The following is a 16,445-nucleotide window of genomic DNA, read 5'->3' on the forward strand; positions in this document are numbered from 1 at the left end:
AGCTGTTAATGCAGGGCCCTCAGTTTCAGTCAGGGCGGACTAATGTATGAGCTCAGGAGGATTCTCACAGACTCCGCGGCGCCAGGTCTTCACACACTCACAGGATATGTAAAGACTTCAATAACGAGCCATTAACCCCTAATCATCGGGATCGATCAGGCGTTAACAAGGGTCTGTACGTATGCAAATCCCGGTGAGCGTCAGGCCTGTATAAAAGCTGACCCCGGACAGAGCTGCCACCACTCCCCCTCTGACATTCAGCGGATTTACAGGTCACTGCGAACATGGTCAAATACTTCTCTGTGGACTGGCTGGCCCAGAGCCATCACAACACCGCGCCAGCTGAGACCCACGGAGCTGGCACGGATCCTGCGCCGACCTGCAGACCTCATATTCCCTGCGTGGTGCAGCCGCGTGCCCCGAGTTTTGGCAAAGGTTACCTGCAGCCAAAACCCAAACCATCAAAACCCGAACACATGGAGCCAGTGGAGATCAGCAGGCCTCTGGACTCCAGCCTCTGCTCACCTCTGCATTCAACAAACTGCGTCTCACCAAGTAAGTAAACACACACCCTGACTTTACTCAGACTTTATTCAGACCTGACGCAGAGATCAGAAGCTCACCTCTCCTTTCTTCAGTTTCAGAAATCAGCGGCTACTCCTCCGGGTATGAGAGCGAAGCCGCCTCCTCGGAGTGTCCCTCTGTGGACGAGGGGAGCGAGGTGGAGAAGGACGGACCTCAGCGCCGAGTGCGCACAAAGTTCACCCCGGATCAGATCAGCAAACTGGAGAAGATCTTCAACAAGCACAAATACCTGGACGCTGGAGAGAGAGTGAAGACAGCACAGAGGCTCGGCCTCACAGAGACTCAGGTGAGACACGGTTTTCAGTGCAAGCAGCCCGGTTTAACAGCAACATCCAACACCCGGGGGTGTCATTACTGTGATTACTAACTTCAGTTCTCTCTCTCTCAGGTGAGGACCTGGTTTCAGAACCGGAGGATGAAGCTGAAACGGGAGGTGCAGGACTACCTCGCTCCTCAAGTCCCATCGGTGATGTTCCAGCCTCTGCCCCCGGTCCAGTACCCCGGTCTGCCCGGACAGCGACCCCAGTACCCCGCGCCCGGCCCGGCCTTCTACCCGCTCCCCGTCCCGCAGATGGTCCTCCAGCCACAGATGCCCCCTCCCCACCCTCCTCACCTCATGATCCACAATCCTCATTTCTACTGAGAACGTGTCAAACACAGACCTCTCCCACTCAAACACTTAGAATCCCAGACTGTGCAATCCAGAGCTGTTTTATTTGATGTGTGTTTGTATTATATTTGATAAGAAAGTTGTATATGATTCACAAGAAATCTATTTATCATTAAATAAAGTTTATCTTCTATACTGCAGCACTGGACTCTGTACTCATTCATTAAGGCTGTTAGGCCTGCTGGAGATCTACAGCTGATATTATCTTTATAGTGGGAATAGTTCAACATGAGCGGATCATCCTGTCTTTCATCTTTTGGGGGGGTGATAAAGAAGGCAGCTGTCCCTTTAAAGGCTCTTATCGCAGCTCATTGTATGGATGTGCTGATTTGATTCTCATAAAATCAAGACGACATGAGGCTGAATCAGACGAAGCCACATAAACAAATCACCATAAATTCAATCACAGATTTACAGCAGACAGGGACAGTAACAGACGATGATACCCCCCCACCCCCCGTCAACAAAGCCTGACCACATGCTCCGCTTTCATATGCGTTGTTTGTCCTCATCTCTGCACTTCAAACGGCAGCTAACGGGGAGATCATGGTCAACAATTAGTCCTAAGTAAGCCGCTCATTGAGGAGTTTACACTTACTGCAGGGGCCCTCCGGCCAGGCTCCGCTCAGTCTGGGGTTTTGTGTGGCCAACGAATCTGATCTCTGGTTTTGAAGTCTGAGGCCTGAGGTTAAAACCTGATTATGTGATGAGATTTTGGAGATAGCAAACCTGACTCACAGCAACTGTAAGATAATGAACAGGTCATGAACAGAGAGGCGCAGGGCTGCTTTAACCTGGTTTCTACATTTGACCCAGGACGTTGTTGTAACATTTCCCTGGTGAATAACACGGTGACAGTTTTAGCGTAAATTCGACATTTTTTGAACGGAGTTTGGTTGGGAACTCTCTCACTGTGGTTACCTGGTGCGTCGCTTTTGAAGGCGGCCGGAGGCTCTTCAGCAAATGTCTCATTCAAACAGACCAACAAAGATCAAACGGAACTTTCTCACTTTCTATGGATGCGCTCTGACTGCGGTCACACCCACACAGCCCCACCACAACAAAGACTTCATCACCGGGCTGCTGGATGCGCAGACAGCTGGGCGCTTCTGTCTGCAGCTGCAGGAGTCACCCAGCAGCCATTAACAATGTTCTAAAGCTGGGCCACCTCCAGCAAATCACTGCTTAGACGATAAACGTACAGATCTCTGATACAATGGAATATTTCCATTAACTGAACTATATCAGTCTGTGAGTAGCTCTGGAACTGGCCTACATGTCTGTCACAGTGAACCGTCCTGTATTCAGCGGCGGATGTGGCTGTGAATCACTTTATGCAGAGGTCTCTCAGGCTGAGATGCCAGGTAACTGATACTCAGACTTGGTGGCGCCGGAGAATCTCAGCCAGCCATGAACGTGAGAAAAACCACAAGCCTGCCTCTATTAACCTCAATTACAACCACCATCAAGTTTCTATCGTTCCGCTGACAAGCCTTTGCATATGCAAATAAAGAAGTGTGCCCCTATAAAGCGGCCCAGAGTCAGCCAAAGGGACAGCGACCCCGACCTGCACACACCTGGAGATCACTGCTCGGCTGCAACATGGCAAACTTCTCTGTAGAGTGGCTTTCCAGAAGTTATTATGAGGAGCCGCCTCTGCAGGTTCATTCAGAAGTCCATAGAGAAACTGAGGAATTTACAAAGGAACCAAGAAGGGAATTCTCTCCGACTTCACCAAACAGTAAGTTCACTGCTGAGCTTTGTCTCAGGAGCTGAGGTCGACAGGATCTTTGTGTGTGTGTGTGTGTGTGTGTGAGGATTTTTGACCAAATGAATGAAACGCTCTGCTCTTCCTCCCAGACAGCTGCGGCTACACCTCAGGGTCTGAGAGCGAGGTGGGCGATGACAGCGAGGGAGAAGCCACCCAGCAAAGAAGGATGAGAACCAAGTTCACCTCGGAGCAGATCAGCACACTGGAGAACACCTTCAGCAGGCACAAATACCTGGGTGCCACACAGAGGAAGAAGTTCGCCGAGAAGCTGAACCTCTCTGAAACTCAGGTAGGTGTTTGCCACTGGTTTGAAAAGTCAGTAAAACCATTTAATTCTTAACTCTGCATGAGAGCATGAGCTGATGTCTGTTTCCGTCTTTCCCAGGTGAAAACGTGGTTCCAGAACAGGAGGATGAAGTTGAAACGGGAGGTTCAGGACCTGCGCCCTGCCTTCCTGTCTGTCCCCGCGGCTCTGCTCCCGCCTCAGCTGTTTCAGCACCCCGGCCTGAGCGGACAGCTCCCCGCCCGCAGCGGCTTCTACCCGCAGCTGCAGCCGCTCCACAGGCCGGGCCTCCCCGCTGCCCTGCACCCCGCCATCCTGCCTCCACACTTCTACTGATCCTGACCCACAGCCACCCACCGAAGTCCTGTCTAGAATCTAGATACTTTATCATTGCTCTCTGTCAAAGAGGGGTTGTGAATATAACAGATTTTAATATGTCTGAAGCACTACAGTATATATGGATGTATGTATTATTAAAGAATGTAAATGTATTTGCTGTTTTATGTCACAAATAAAACAGAGTGAAAGACGATAAACTGCCTCTCTGCTCCTTTGTCCTTCAGTCAGAACTGATTTCACTGAGATCTTCCACTGGTAGCCTGTTAAACAACCACAACATCTGTAAAATAACTCATGCACACTTTAAATCATTTCATATCCTTCCACAATAATCTGAAAATACACGAGTAACAGTGAACACTGGGGAATAACGAGGCCACAGAATCAAACCAGTGTCGCCATCTGTTGCAGTACTGATGTTAACTGTAACAAAAGGAACAAATGGTCCAGTCTATGTCCTGTTATCACCATATTGTGAGCATGTTTTATCCTCTGCCCCTCCCTTCCTCTCTGTCTTCATGGGTTCCACAGAGACCCACAGACAGGGATGAGACCGGCTCTCATCTCTCGGTTCTGACCACTTCCTCTCTCGGTTAAAGAGATGCTGTCTCCGGCTGCTGCAGCCAAATATTTTCATTTGGCGTCCGGTGCCATGGCTCCGAGCTGTGATGGTGCTCCGCTCGGTGTAGTTCTCCATCTTCAAAGGGACATCAAAGCGGAGCTAACTGTCAGATCATTGAGATCCATTGAGCTCTATTGTCTCCTGATTGAACAATTCGCACTTGGTTGAAAGCCGCGGAGGGACGGCGCCCTGCAGTCTGCCTGAGGTGTATATTGCCTCACGTCGGAGTCATTAGGTGGCACCGGCTAAATAGGTGACTGATTGAGTCACTCTGTCATAAAGTGGCTACGCCTTGTTCACTTATGATTTGTAATTGGGATTCAGAATAGGAAGTAGCTGCTGGAGGAGTGATTACATTCACTGCAGGCTATCAGACACTGACAGACGCTCTGAGAGTCTCTCAGATCTGGATCTTTCAGCTGGTTCCATGTAGACCTGATCCACACAGCCTGCATGTACCGGGACATTTAGAAGGAAAATAAATACTGACACCTCCCACCAGGAGGCACAATTATCAAAGGAGATGATTAGAATCCCACGCATCAGTAACTGCTATAATGAGAGGAACATTATTCATTTAAAGGTTTACTGGACCATATATCCATTTCTACAGCTCGTCTATACAAAGCAGCAGATAGAGCGAGGCCTCAGTCTGCAGCATTAACCAGGATGGTTCCTGCCACTAATGGCAACATGAGCATCAATAAATGATCCATTGTGAGAGGGCAAAGAGTCGGTGAGATGAATGACAATGAGGGTTTCACTGATCCTTTAGAATCAGGTGAGTGGGAAGGTGAAGAGGTGCTAACAGCAGCTGGACTGGCAGCAGACAGAGCGGAGCCGAGGCTGGATGACGGGGAGAGGCCAAAGGTCGCTGACATGTTCAGTGAGAGAGCTACTAATGAGATCGACAACATCATCTGATGATTATAGTGATGGAATCAAAGCTACAGTATGTGGCTGTCAGAGGAATGACTTCCACACTTTTAAATGTACAATTAACCTTTAAAAAACCCACAGCTCATATATTTCAGTCTAATAAGTTGCCTTTTGTCAGGGTTGGAAAGTACGTTTATTCAAATACTGTACTGTGCTCAAGTCATTTATTAGACAGCTTAAACTCTTTACATTTAAAGAAAAAGAGAGAGGACTAGTTTATCAAATATAGAGCACTGCCAAAGATGAAATCATTCGAGCCGAAACAGTGAAGCAGTGTCTGTTTGTGGCCTGTTGTCGAGTCTCAGATATCTGACTTCATCTTTAAATTTCTTTGATGGTTTGAATTAAATAAAGTATAAAGAAATAGTTTAGGATTGTTGGTGTTTTTACTAAAGTTAGGGGTGTGAATACTTCTTTCCCCTCTGCCTTTTCTTGTGATGTTTTCAGTATATGCACAGTCTCAGTTTTAAGCTTGATAAAAATAAAAACAGAAACACCATGAGTTGTTTGGTGGTGACAGACTGGACAGTTGTGGCGAAGTGAAACAACAGTTCTAGTGGCAAAGAGCTGGTTTTATGGGATTAAAGCAGCAATACTGAGGCAGTTTCTTGGGCACTGTTGCCCATAAGAGTTACCCAAAAAACTGCCTAGTGCATCACCACCTTTAAGTCATTTGTGACCCCACACAGTTTAAAAAGTCAGAATGCATCATCCAGTGTTTAATGCCAAGATGTCTTTATTCAAAAACTGCAGCCAACAAAACACGCAGAGGCAAACAGATGTTTTACAAGAACAGTAATTCAGTTAAAAAGCAGCGCTGCCTCACCACACACTCACACAGAGTCATCATGAGTGAATATGATGAAATCTGAGTTATGATGTTACATAAGAACGAATCACAGAGACTGAAAAATCACCTGTGGTCAGTGTGTCAGAGTCTACGCTCTGCTGTCTTCCTCTAGAAGACCACGGCAGCCTGGATCCTGGGGTGTGAGAGTGAGTGTGCTTTGAGGTCAGCTGTCATGTGGAGAGGATGATGAAAACAGCTGTCTGCCTGGTGGAATACCTCTGCAGCCCCATTTTCCCATGCCCTATGCCTCTTTAAAGTTACATCTCAAAGAGGTATATGCATAGGAAAAAGGAACAACGAGTGCAAATGATCCCGCTGCCCTGTCGCTGCACACTGGAGCCTGGAGGGCAGGGATGTGAGAACAGACAGTTACAGTTACATCAACAGCAGAAGCTATAACTCACATATTCTCCTCCTGTCTGACCGGGTGACACTGCTCTGCTTGTTGAACATAGAAATCAACTGAAATGTATTTTCAATCTTTAAAAAACAACACAGAGGGAAATGTATGGATGTCACTTTCTAGTTTCTAATAATTTAAAATGAAAAGAATAGGTTTCTAGAATAAATGAGGCGTGAAGAGGACTTACCCCGTACAGCACCAGATGAGTGTCTCCTGGGAAAGCACCTCCTGTTGGCCATTTATCCCTCCACAGGGACCTTGAAGATGTTTGAGAAAGACAGAGTAGCTGTTGTCTGTGCTCACTCAGCACTTATCCTCCCTCCTTGCTTCCAAGCCATGGCGACACACCTGTGGAGACAGAAAGCCCCGGCACGAAGAAAAAAAACAAAAAACTGCTCGCTACGCTACAGTGATACACACAGCTCTGACGCCTGTGTAAAGTTCATTGTCTGTTATGCCCAAAACACTCTGGTTAACAGTGAAGTTGTTACTGTTATTATCTGTTAGGATTATCACACACATGCTGCAGACGTCAAGCAGAGCGTGGAGGAAGAGAAAGGCTGAGGACGGCTCGTTCCTGCTGCTGGAAAAGTTTCTTATCTGTCCAGGTTTTTTTTTTTTTTTTTTTTTTTTTTTTTGCTCCCTTTCTCTCTCCCAGAAGAGAGGCCCCCATGATTTTTAACACTCAAGGTCTCTAGACAAGGACTCTCAGGGTGTGCTGAAGTGAGACACACACACACACACACACACACACACACACAGACTGCAGTGTGTAGTGTAGGGAGTATTATGGCATGTCAAGGCTAGTGCAACCAGCCGAGGATGAAACTCTTTGCTCTGGACCTCTGAGTTTGCAGCGTTAAGAGCAGCAGTCATATATCACAGGCTTCAGTAAAGGAGGATCTGTCTTAGATGAGTGTTTTGGCCCAGTTGAGGTCATCTCACATCACACTGGAGCAGAAAAACACCTTCAGGCTAAAGATGCTAAAGATGAGCATCTCTAAAAGCCTTCTCTGTATCAGGGTTGAGTTTTGAAAATCAGATGAATTATCATTTCGTCTGAACAATACGTGTGTTTCCTCAGCTCAGTCTCTGATGGGCTCTGTGTTAAAATCTTTAAAACCACATTTAAAGACGTGTCTACATATTAAACAGAGGTATGGCTCTGAATCTCTTGTCTCAGGGCTGGTCTAGAGACAGTTGAGTAGAGAGAAGTGGTTTTCTTTTATATCGTACAAACTATGAAGAGTTTCTATGAAACAGTGCAGCATGACCCTGAAACATTCTGCTGTACAGATGACTCTGATCTGAACTGGTTGAATTTTGAGGCAGTTCAGTTTACCAGCTGTGTCTGTGTTAGCATATATGTGTTTGTAGTGATTTAAGCTTTATGCTTTAGACACGAAGGTCTGAAAGTATTTAGGATCTTTATTTTTGGACTCAGTAATTACATTTATTTGTGCTGTCCTTTGGTCCCATGTTGTCTGTATGATACAGTAATGAAGTCACAGTAAACTGAGTGGATCATTCCTATCTTAGCTGTGTTTACAGTACGAAGATTTCCCTTTCAGAACACACAGACAGTGGGTGGACATGAAGTAAACACACTCACGGATCATGTAGCAGTAACATGTTACTGAGCTCCTGACTCATCCTCCACACCACCACTCGGTGGCAGCAGCTTCAAACCCTGACTGAGGTCAAACACTATTTGTATACTGTGTTGTAGTAAATGTTTGTTGTAATGTGCTCAGAATAACATTTAGGTAAATGTTGCGGTGTATGCTGCTGCAGTGACAGCAGGGAAGTCAAATAACCACACTGACACTATCTGAGCTCCGGCCTTTTGTAAGACAAACACAGAACTATTGGATCAAGGTCTGATGAGCAGAGGAGGATCGGAGCTCGGACTGTGGAGAGCCTGTGTTTACATCGCTCCTCTGTTATTAATAAGTTCTGTACTCATACAGATACAGTATCCTCTCCTCTGTCTTCCTCTTTGGACAAATGGCTAAAAAAAAAACAAGTGTACTCTACTGCAGCACTCCCCACTACATCAAAATGACGGACTCATTTCCTCCATGTCTCACGAGGGCCTGCTTTTAATTGGGTACACTTTAACATGCAGCTTTTAAAATCCACTCTTGTTTTTTTGCAGAGTGTTTCATCTGAGCGGAGCAAATGTGCAGAGTTAAGCAGAAATGTCTCACTCCGCGGGAAAAAAGGCAACAAAAGCTGCTTGTTCATCTAAACACATCTGCCAGGGAGCAGGTTCACTCAGCACAGCATTTCAGAGGCAAAATGTGGAATAAGAATTTGACACTTTGACAGGATGGGGGTATGATATTTCCTGAATCGCAACACAACAAACACCTGTAGTTGTCTTTGGGCTTGAATTGGCAATTTGGGGAATCTGTCACGCTCATTAGCAACAAACAGAGGTTCAGTGTGACTCAAAAGAACCTGCTGTGCAGATCTGAATATTTACAGAGAGAATGAGGAGCAGATTACTCTCTAAATTTAGTTTTTGCATTTCAGTGTGTGAAGATATTATTAGCCTCAACAGCAGCTTCACTCTTATCAGTCAGTTTGGTTGCTCCACCATTACAAAACATCTCTGCTCATGGTGATTATTGGACGGACTGCCATGAAATGTACAAACATTCATGGTTTCCAGAGGATACAGTCTCCTCTGGTAATCCTCTAATTAAAACACTATGTGAGCACAGAGAGAAGTGAAGAGATAAAGGCCTGAAAATACGCCACAGACCAGCAGCATACTGGCTTCTGACCTCGTCTTGTTTGGATTGCCATGATGCTGTGAAATTTGCTACACATATCAGTGGATGGATCCTGCAGATTTTGGTGATCCTCTGAGTTTTCAGCTAGCCCCACAATCAGGCCAAATCTGGTGAAATATCTCTAATCTACGCGATGGATTTGCAGCCATGTCAAACCACTGGTTCACTCCAGCAGGAAGTGTTTGGGAATCTGGAGAAATGCAACAGTTTCAGAGATATTTCACCGGGAAAATTCAGCAAAGAGCCTGACAATACAAAAAAAAACACATTGGTAAATAGGTCAGTGCAGGCGAGCAGCAGAGCTGAGCTGCTGTGGCTTCTTAATGTGGCAGGTCTCAGTACTTCTGCTAACGTGTCAGTCAGGCTTAGGACACTTTCTTTGGATAAATGGAAGCGACAGGCGTCGTCCTGACTGCTGTATGTTGGTAACAGATTACTGAGCTGTCTGAAAACCATTTCCCTCCTCCTTACTCACACCACAACATTATGAGTCATGTTTTCCCTTTTTTTTTTTTTTTTTTGTCATTTGGTGCCACTGGTCAGCAGGTGTCACTGAATGTTACCATGGAAACGTGGGTCTTAGTTCAGAGTTAGCTTGGGGAGGATGATGACCTAATATAACACTACAGACCAGTTTAAAATATCTTTGTCAAACTCTGGTCAAGACTAATGACTGTACTTTGTGTTTAGAGCTACTCTGCATTGAATTTAATGGAATGATAATTATAAGTATGAGTAGAACTTAAGTATATAAAGTATGAAAAGCCTGGATTTTAAGAGTCTCATTCGAGTGCAGGAGCAAACAACCTGAACAATGTCTGCGAGCATTATGTGGAAATTCTATATGTTCAACTGGAAAACCTCTGTACACCAACAGATAAAAATCTGAAATAATCTTTGGACCTCGACTTGAAGTTATCTACCAGTTTCCTGCTCCCTGACATGGCTGTTAACAGTGAGTCTTGTTTTTGGTTAAAGCTTGGAACCATAGTTTCAAATGTTACAGTTTGAAATATTGATTTTTTTCTGTTAACTTCAGGAAAACAAGTGTTGCATTCACCACAGTGTAACCTACTGAACAATGACAAATAGCTGTCTTTATCTCTTGAATGACCCACACTGCTCCAAGGTCACTGAGATACAAAGAATGTCTTCAATAGCTGAGCCCATGCCAGCTCTCTCTATTATTACATTCTTTCCAGTGTGAAAATGTTGCTCTGTTACACACCTCTGGGAGGCTGTGAGTCTGGATTCCTGTGTCTCCCTCTTCCTCTCCTTCTCCCAGCAGTTAGTGATTTTTAACTTCCCCTCCCTCCATTTCCCTTGTTGTGTTGTGCTTTTGTGCAGGATGCTGGAGATGCAGTTAAACAGATGGAGCCTCCCAGGGCCCCTCATGTAGGGGCCAATCTGAATCAGGCAGGGGGGCTGACAGAATAAGGCCACGGGGGCGGTGAGACAAGCACTTCAACCAGGTCCTCTGGGGAGTCAGGCCACCATGCTGCCACCTGGCTCCCAACAGGAGGCTCGTGAGTTCAAGCATCGGGGGCTAAAAGTTCTCCTCACCCGTGAGCGATTCAGGCTCTTTTCATCTGTTCTGTGCAGGTGTGTCTGTGAGAGAGGAGGATGAGCAGAGGAGGAAGAGAATGACAGAGCACGATGAAGGCCGTGAACCCCAACATCAGGCTCTGCTCCTGCTACGCAAAACTCAACACCTGCAAACCAATAACAGCCAATATTGCCTCACCACTTTTGTGTAGTGTGAACATTTTGAGTGCATAACCTCATTTTACATTTAAATGAATGTCTCTGGCTTAATTTTACCACTCCTGTGTTTGTAAATTGTCTTTCTCTGCTCTCTGCAACAGGCAGGAATCTATTTGTAGTTCACAGTCAGCTGTAATGGAAACCAGGCAGTGTTTGACCTCAAGCTTTCTCATGACTCTAATTCATGCGCTCATATCATTCAAGGCTGCAGACCACACTGCCTGCAATCATCTCCTTTTCTCTTGCTCTCCTCTGTTACTCCGGGCATCAGCTGTGGTCTGACAATGAGAGCAACAGCAGCAGGAGTCTGGTTGCTGAGAGTATATACATGCACATACACTGACATTGATCATCTTGTTGTTCTGCTGGGAAACCTTCATTCATCTGGATGTTACTTTGACACGTACCATCCACCTAAACACAGGACACTGCTCAGAAACGTCTTGAAGAACACGACAAAGAGCCCGAGCTGTTGACCTGGCCTCCTATAAAGGGTTAATTCATAAAGACTCAGTGGAGAGCTGATAAAGGTTGGTGTCACCACGGTGGCTCCTCTGGGCTCGCCGTTGTCTGGATTCCAGTGAAATCTCTTTCTGTGCTTGTGACTCTCACTTTGTCTGTGTCTCATTCTCATTCTCCCTGTCTCCCGCTCTCTCTCTCTGTCCCTGAAGGTAGCTCAATCAGACGACAACGGTGGCTGTCTGTCGTTGTCAAAAGACATTTCAATTTGGCAACTCTCCCTTGGGTCCGGGCAAATTACCACTTCAAAAGGCTACGAGTCCCCAGGTCGCTCCCAGTGGGGTCGGCCCAGTGCGCTCTCCTCTCTCTTGCTGCCTGCTCAGCAATGCTGATGAGGGCCCGGGTCCCCCTGAGCATGCTTGTCCCTTCATACAAAACAAAACTCTCTGCAGCAGAACAGGGAGCATGCCTCATTATTCTGCATGAAGACTATAATGTCTTTATTTCTTGTGAGGTGAAATGTGGTCGTAGCTTTTTAATGAGTAAATGGAAACATGTTACTGTTGTTAAGTTTTGACTGAAGACACGTTCACTTTTAGGGTTAATGTAGAGTTTCTGTGTAAATCTAAATTTCTGTGTAGCTAGTGCATAGTTAGCTTAGCACAAAGACTGGAGGAAGGGGAAATGACAGGCCTGATCTATTTTATTAATCTGTGTACAGGTTAATAAACAGGATGGAAGCTGTGCAGCTGCTGGTTGTTTTTTTGTTTTTTTTACATTAAGCCAGGCTGTTCCCACTCTTCATGCTAAGCTAAGCTAACCACCTCCTGGCTCTAGCTTTGTAATTAGTATTAATCTTCTCATTTAATTCTAAGCAGAAGAAAATAAAGCATCATTTTTCCCAGGTTATCCAACTACAGAGGCAAACAAACCAATCCCTCAGGAGTGAAGGAATCACAACAGTAAAAACAACTGAATTAGGCTGAAAGTCAAACCTAACCAAACAACACTAATTCTTATTATTGTCACCATGAAGATGAAGCTGCTGCTCTCTGACTGTGGACAGACACAGACATCACTGTTTGGATAAGAGGACCTGTTGATCATATTCTTTAACTAACGTCTCTTCCTGTTTGAAAAATCACAGAGCAAACTGCTGTTTGTCAAAAGCTATTAACTGGCATTCAATCTAACAACACCCACAGTGGGTCAGGTTCATGCTCACAGTTGTTATTTGTCATGTACAGATATCCATTTACACTGTGGAGTGAAAGCCTTTTTCCATCAAGTGTTGTTGACACACAACAAACAGGGTCACTTATATAAACTTCTTGTTTTAGTTTTTTAAAGAGAGAGAGAGAGATCGGAGTTGAAAGTGCAACAGAGGTCAGTTTGAGTGTATACTACTTTCTGTCCACACCATCGCAGTCTTCAGGCTGCGTGTGTGAAAGAAGTATAAGACACTGAAGGCAACCTGACATTAGCTGGGACTCTACAATATGACCTAAAATATAAACGAGGTATTAACTGCAGAACAAAGACTTGAAGTGAGGAAGTGGTTTCGTTAATGCAGCGAGACCATCGGTTTGTGTTGACAGAGATTTGTGTAATGCTTTGGTTGTTCCACGCTGTAAGTTTTTGTTTTGTTGGGTAAATGAGTGATGACAATCCCGCGCAGCTTCTCTTGTATTACAGCAGGGACTGTAATAAGCTTCGCAGTGAGTACAGCAGACATTACAGAACTTGGCAAGGAGCTGATGGAGAGTGAAGGCTGACTATTGTCTGAGCTGACTGACGCTCCCAGAGTCGCCATGCATCACCAGCGCTTCAATGTGGCGTGCAGCTGCTGAACAGCTCGGTCTGGTTCGATCAGGGCTAATGGTGCACTAATATGGCGATTAAAGATCAAATGGTGTTTAATGAAATATTTAGTGTTCGCACATCGTTCAGCTCTGCCTCTCTGGGTCGCGTCTCTGGGCCCTCGGCTGCTGCTCAGAGGTTTACAGGTCTACCCCTGTCAAATCAGAGCTTCACTGTGTCTGCGTTCCTGGAGGAGGAGGGAGCAAGGTATAAGATAACAGCCGGATGAAACATCACAGAGATGTTGATTAATGTCAGGTTGTTGAGAATGAACACTGTGAGGAAAAGCTGGGAAGCCCGGGACACAACTGAGCTGTTATTTATCCAACCTACATACAGCCAATATTTCTACACTACATGTACATCAGTTAGTTAGAGAGTTTGAGAATAGAAATTTAATTTAAGAGTCAACGTAACATAAACTGGAATATTTCAATTAGATTATAACAGAGGAACCGTGCGTACGTTTTTAGCTTTGCTTGTATCACCACAAACTTTTGTGGTTATTCAAAGTAACACAATCAGACTGTCGAACTAAGCAGGCGCCCACTTTGCCCAATCTGTCATTTAATTACAATCCAGGTAGTAGTCTGATCCTCACACAGTCTGATTCAGTCTTGGTATATCGGTGCTAAAGGACAGTTTTAGTAAAAGAAAAGAGCGAAAAGCAAGAACTATATTTACAAGGAATGTAAATATACATAATTAAAATATAAAGTGTAAAGTGCAAATGTTTGAATCATATCATATGTTCGACATTAGTCACAACCAGACGTCAAGTTAAACTCTCAACTACAGGATCCAGGACTCTCCCCACCCAGCTCCAATCACACCCTGTTCCAAGTCTTGCTGACGCACACTGCATGCACACACACACACACACACACACACACACACACACACACAGTATTCCTTCTAGTGCTGCGCAATGAACAGCATCAGACTGTGTTCTCCTTAGGTGTGTGCAAAGGCACGAGATACAATAGTAGCACATCAGAGCTGCTGATGGAAATGGAAATGTGGAGCTCTGGCTCAGCTTTTCTGTGTCATGTGGTGCCCGTGCTGTGCTGGGGATGCAGAGGGGAGATGTGAGGGTCGTCAGCTTGTTTCTAGTTTTTGACATTTCCCCTGTTTCGTCTCCCTCTTCCTCTCTCACCCCGAGTGAGGTGAGATCTCTCTCCCTCTGTACGCCGTGCCCTGGCAGGACTGATGATCAGACATGGGCATGGGAAAGCGAGGCTGTGGCCTTGCACAGCAGGGGCTCTCACCTCCTGCCTCCCCCCTTATCCCCCTCCCACCTCCTTCTCTCCCTTCTAGTCGAGTGATAAGAGCCGTATGAAAGACCTTCCTTTCCGCTGGTGGTGGGAACTCTGAGATAAGGTGGGTGATGGGGTGGATGTTTTCCCTCTCCAGGGAACAGGGAGTTCTCAGACTCCTCTGATACTCCTGTGCACGGGGGATGAAGGTTGCAGGGTGTGTGTTTGCATATGTGTGGTAGATATTTGTGAGTTTGTCTTAGCTTGTGCCCCTGAATGCATGTGTCAGTTTTCTCATGCAACACTGTCACAGCCTGTCAAAAAAAAAAAACAACCTTCACTCTCAGGTTTTCATCAAACAAATGAGAACTCCCAAAATACATATATATGTCTGCCACATCCCTGAGAGTCTGACAGAACAACATCTAACATCTGATGGAGGTTAACCCAAACACAGGTCAGGCTGACCGTGACTGAAGCAAAGCAGGGTCAAGCCAGGCCTCAGCCTTGATGTGTTGAGGAAGAGAAGAACTACTACTTCACATACATTCTTCTCAAGTTTAAGGAACAGTCAAAGTAATTACTCAAGTCAGAGCAGGTGATAAATCATCAAGATTTAAAACAAAAATCCTCTCTCAAAGATTTGCCCTTGAATAACTGAGTGGCTGTTAGAAGCTAAAAAATTGGCAGTGATCCCTTTTATGGTCTTATTAACGAAAATACAGAAACTGTCACGGGAGGATACTCATTAATCTTATCTCTCATCTCATGAAAATTAAAGTTACAGAACATAAAAGCCGGAACAATCACCTGAGAAGTGAAAACATTCAGACAGTTTCCACCTCTGTGCCCATGTCCCTCCTCGTCTCAGCCCAGCTTGAATACAAAACTCAACATGATTCCACCAGCTTTACCTCTATTTTCCAAGGTTGTTGTCTGTGTTAAGGGGAGGGTAATGAGCTGTCAATCAAATGACCAGGGTTTGATTCATGAGCAGCTTCCAGGGATGGCAGAGTTATTGCTCCAGTGAAACCTGAGCTGCGATGACAGCTGATGCTTGCAGAAAAAGAAACAAACAGGCACATTTGCATCGCTCTAGTTTTTTCTTTTTTTTCCCTGAGCAGCCATCACCTATTCAGTTTGACAGAAAATGTGATTATCTCTCTCGCCCTCATGTGGTTTAGGGAAGGAAGAGGGAGAGAGGATGTGTGTGTGCGGTGAGATGGAGGCTCGAGGAGGGAGTCTGTGGTCGTCTCTGCTGCGTGCACCTTGTGTGTCCCTGACACTTTCTCTCATTATTAGATACACTGCTTCCTGCTGGGGAGGCCAGGTGTTGCTGAGGCTGTCACACATACACCCCACATCAAGATGCCTCACACACTCACATAAACCCTCACACACATAAAGGCGGTTCAGGAGAGGACAGATGTGATATATTTATCAGCTCATCACCAGTACACAGAGGAGGTGTTAGATTGTGGTCTGGAGAGGTGGAACCCAAACTTCAGGACCCACTTTTCAGCTAACAGCCGTCCAGTCTGTGTGAAACCTCAAGATGATGAGGACAGGTGTACGAGGGAGGCAGGTGTAAAAGGAGCCTCGCAACACAGAGAAAATCCTCATTTATGAACCTGCAGAACGCACCAACACTTATTACAACCATGGTCCCAAGATGCTGCATCGAACTGAACCGCAGAATCTTAAAACCCAAAGGACATCAGCTCAGACTGCACAAAATCATACAGAAATAAATATCCACATCAGAACACAGAGGTACAACAACAACAGATTAACAGCTCCAGTTAATAACCTGTCACCTTCCTCCATAAATAAGCTCTGACCT

At 45.5% G+C, this 16,445-nt stretch overlaps 1 protein-coding gene across 1 annotated transcript; it reads left to right on the forward strand.

Annotated features, from left to right (window-relative positions):
- The first annotated feature begins 248 nt into the window (after positions 1-248).
- On the forward strand, positions 249-1,228 carry LOC108886313 (homeobox protein pv.1-like). Its single transcript, XM_018681097.1, has 3 exons — positions 249-555; positions 639-871; positions 974-1,228. Exons 1-3 carry the CDS (start codon positions 285-287, stop codon positions 1,226-1,228), a joined length of 759 nt encoding a protein of 252 aa, XP_018536613.1. The 5' UTR covers positions 249-284.
- The last annotated feature ends 15,217 nt before the right edge of the window (positions 1,229-16,445 follow it).

Source organism: Lates calcarifer, linkage group LG16_LG22 (assembly GCF_001640805.2).
Source record: "Lates calcarifer isolate ASB-BC8 linkage group LG16_LG22, TLL_Latcal_v3, whole genome shotgun sequence".
NCBI classification, from domain to species: Eukaryota; Metazoa; Chordata; class Actinopteri; family Centropomidae; genus Lates; species Lates calcarifer.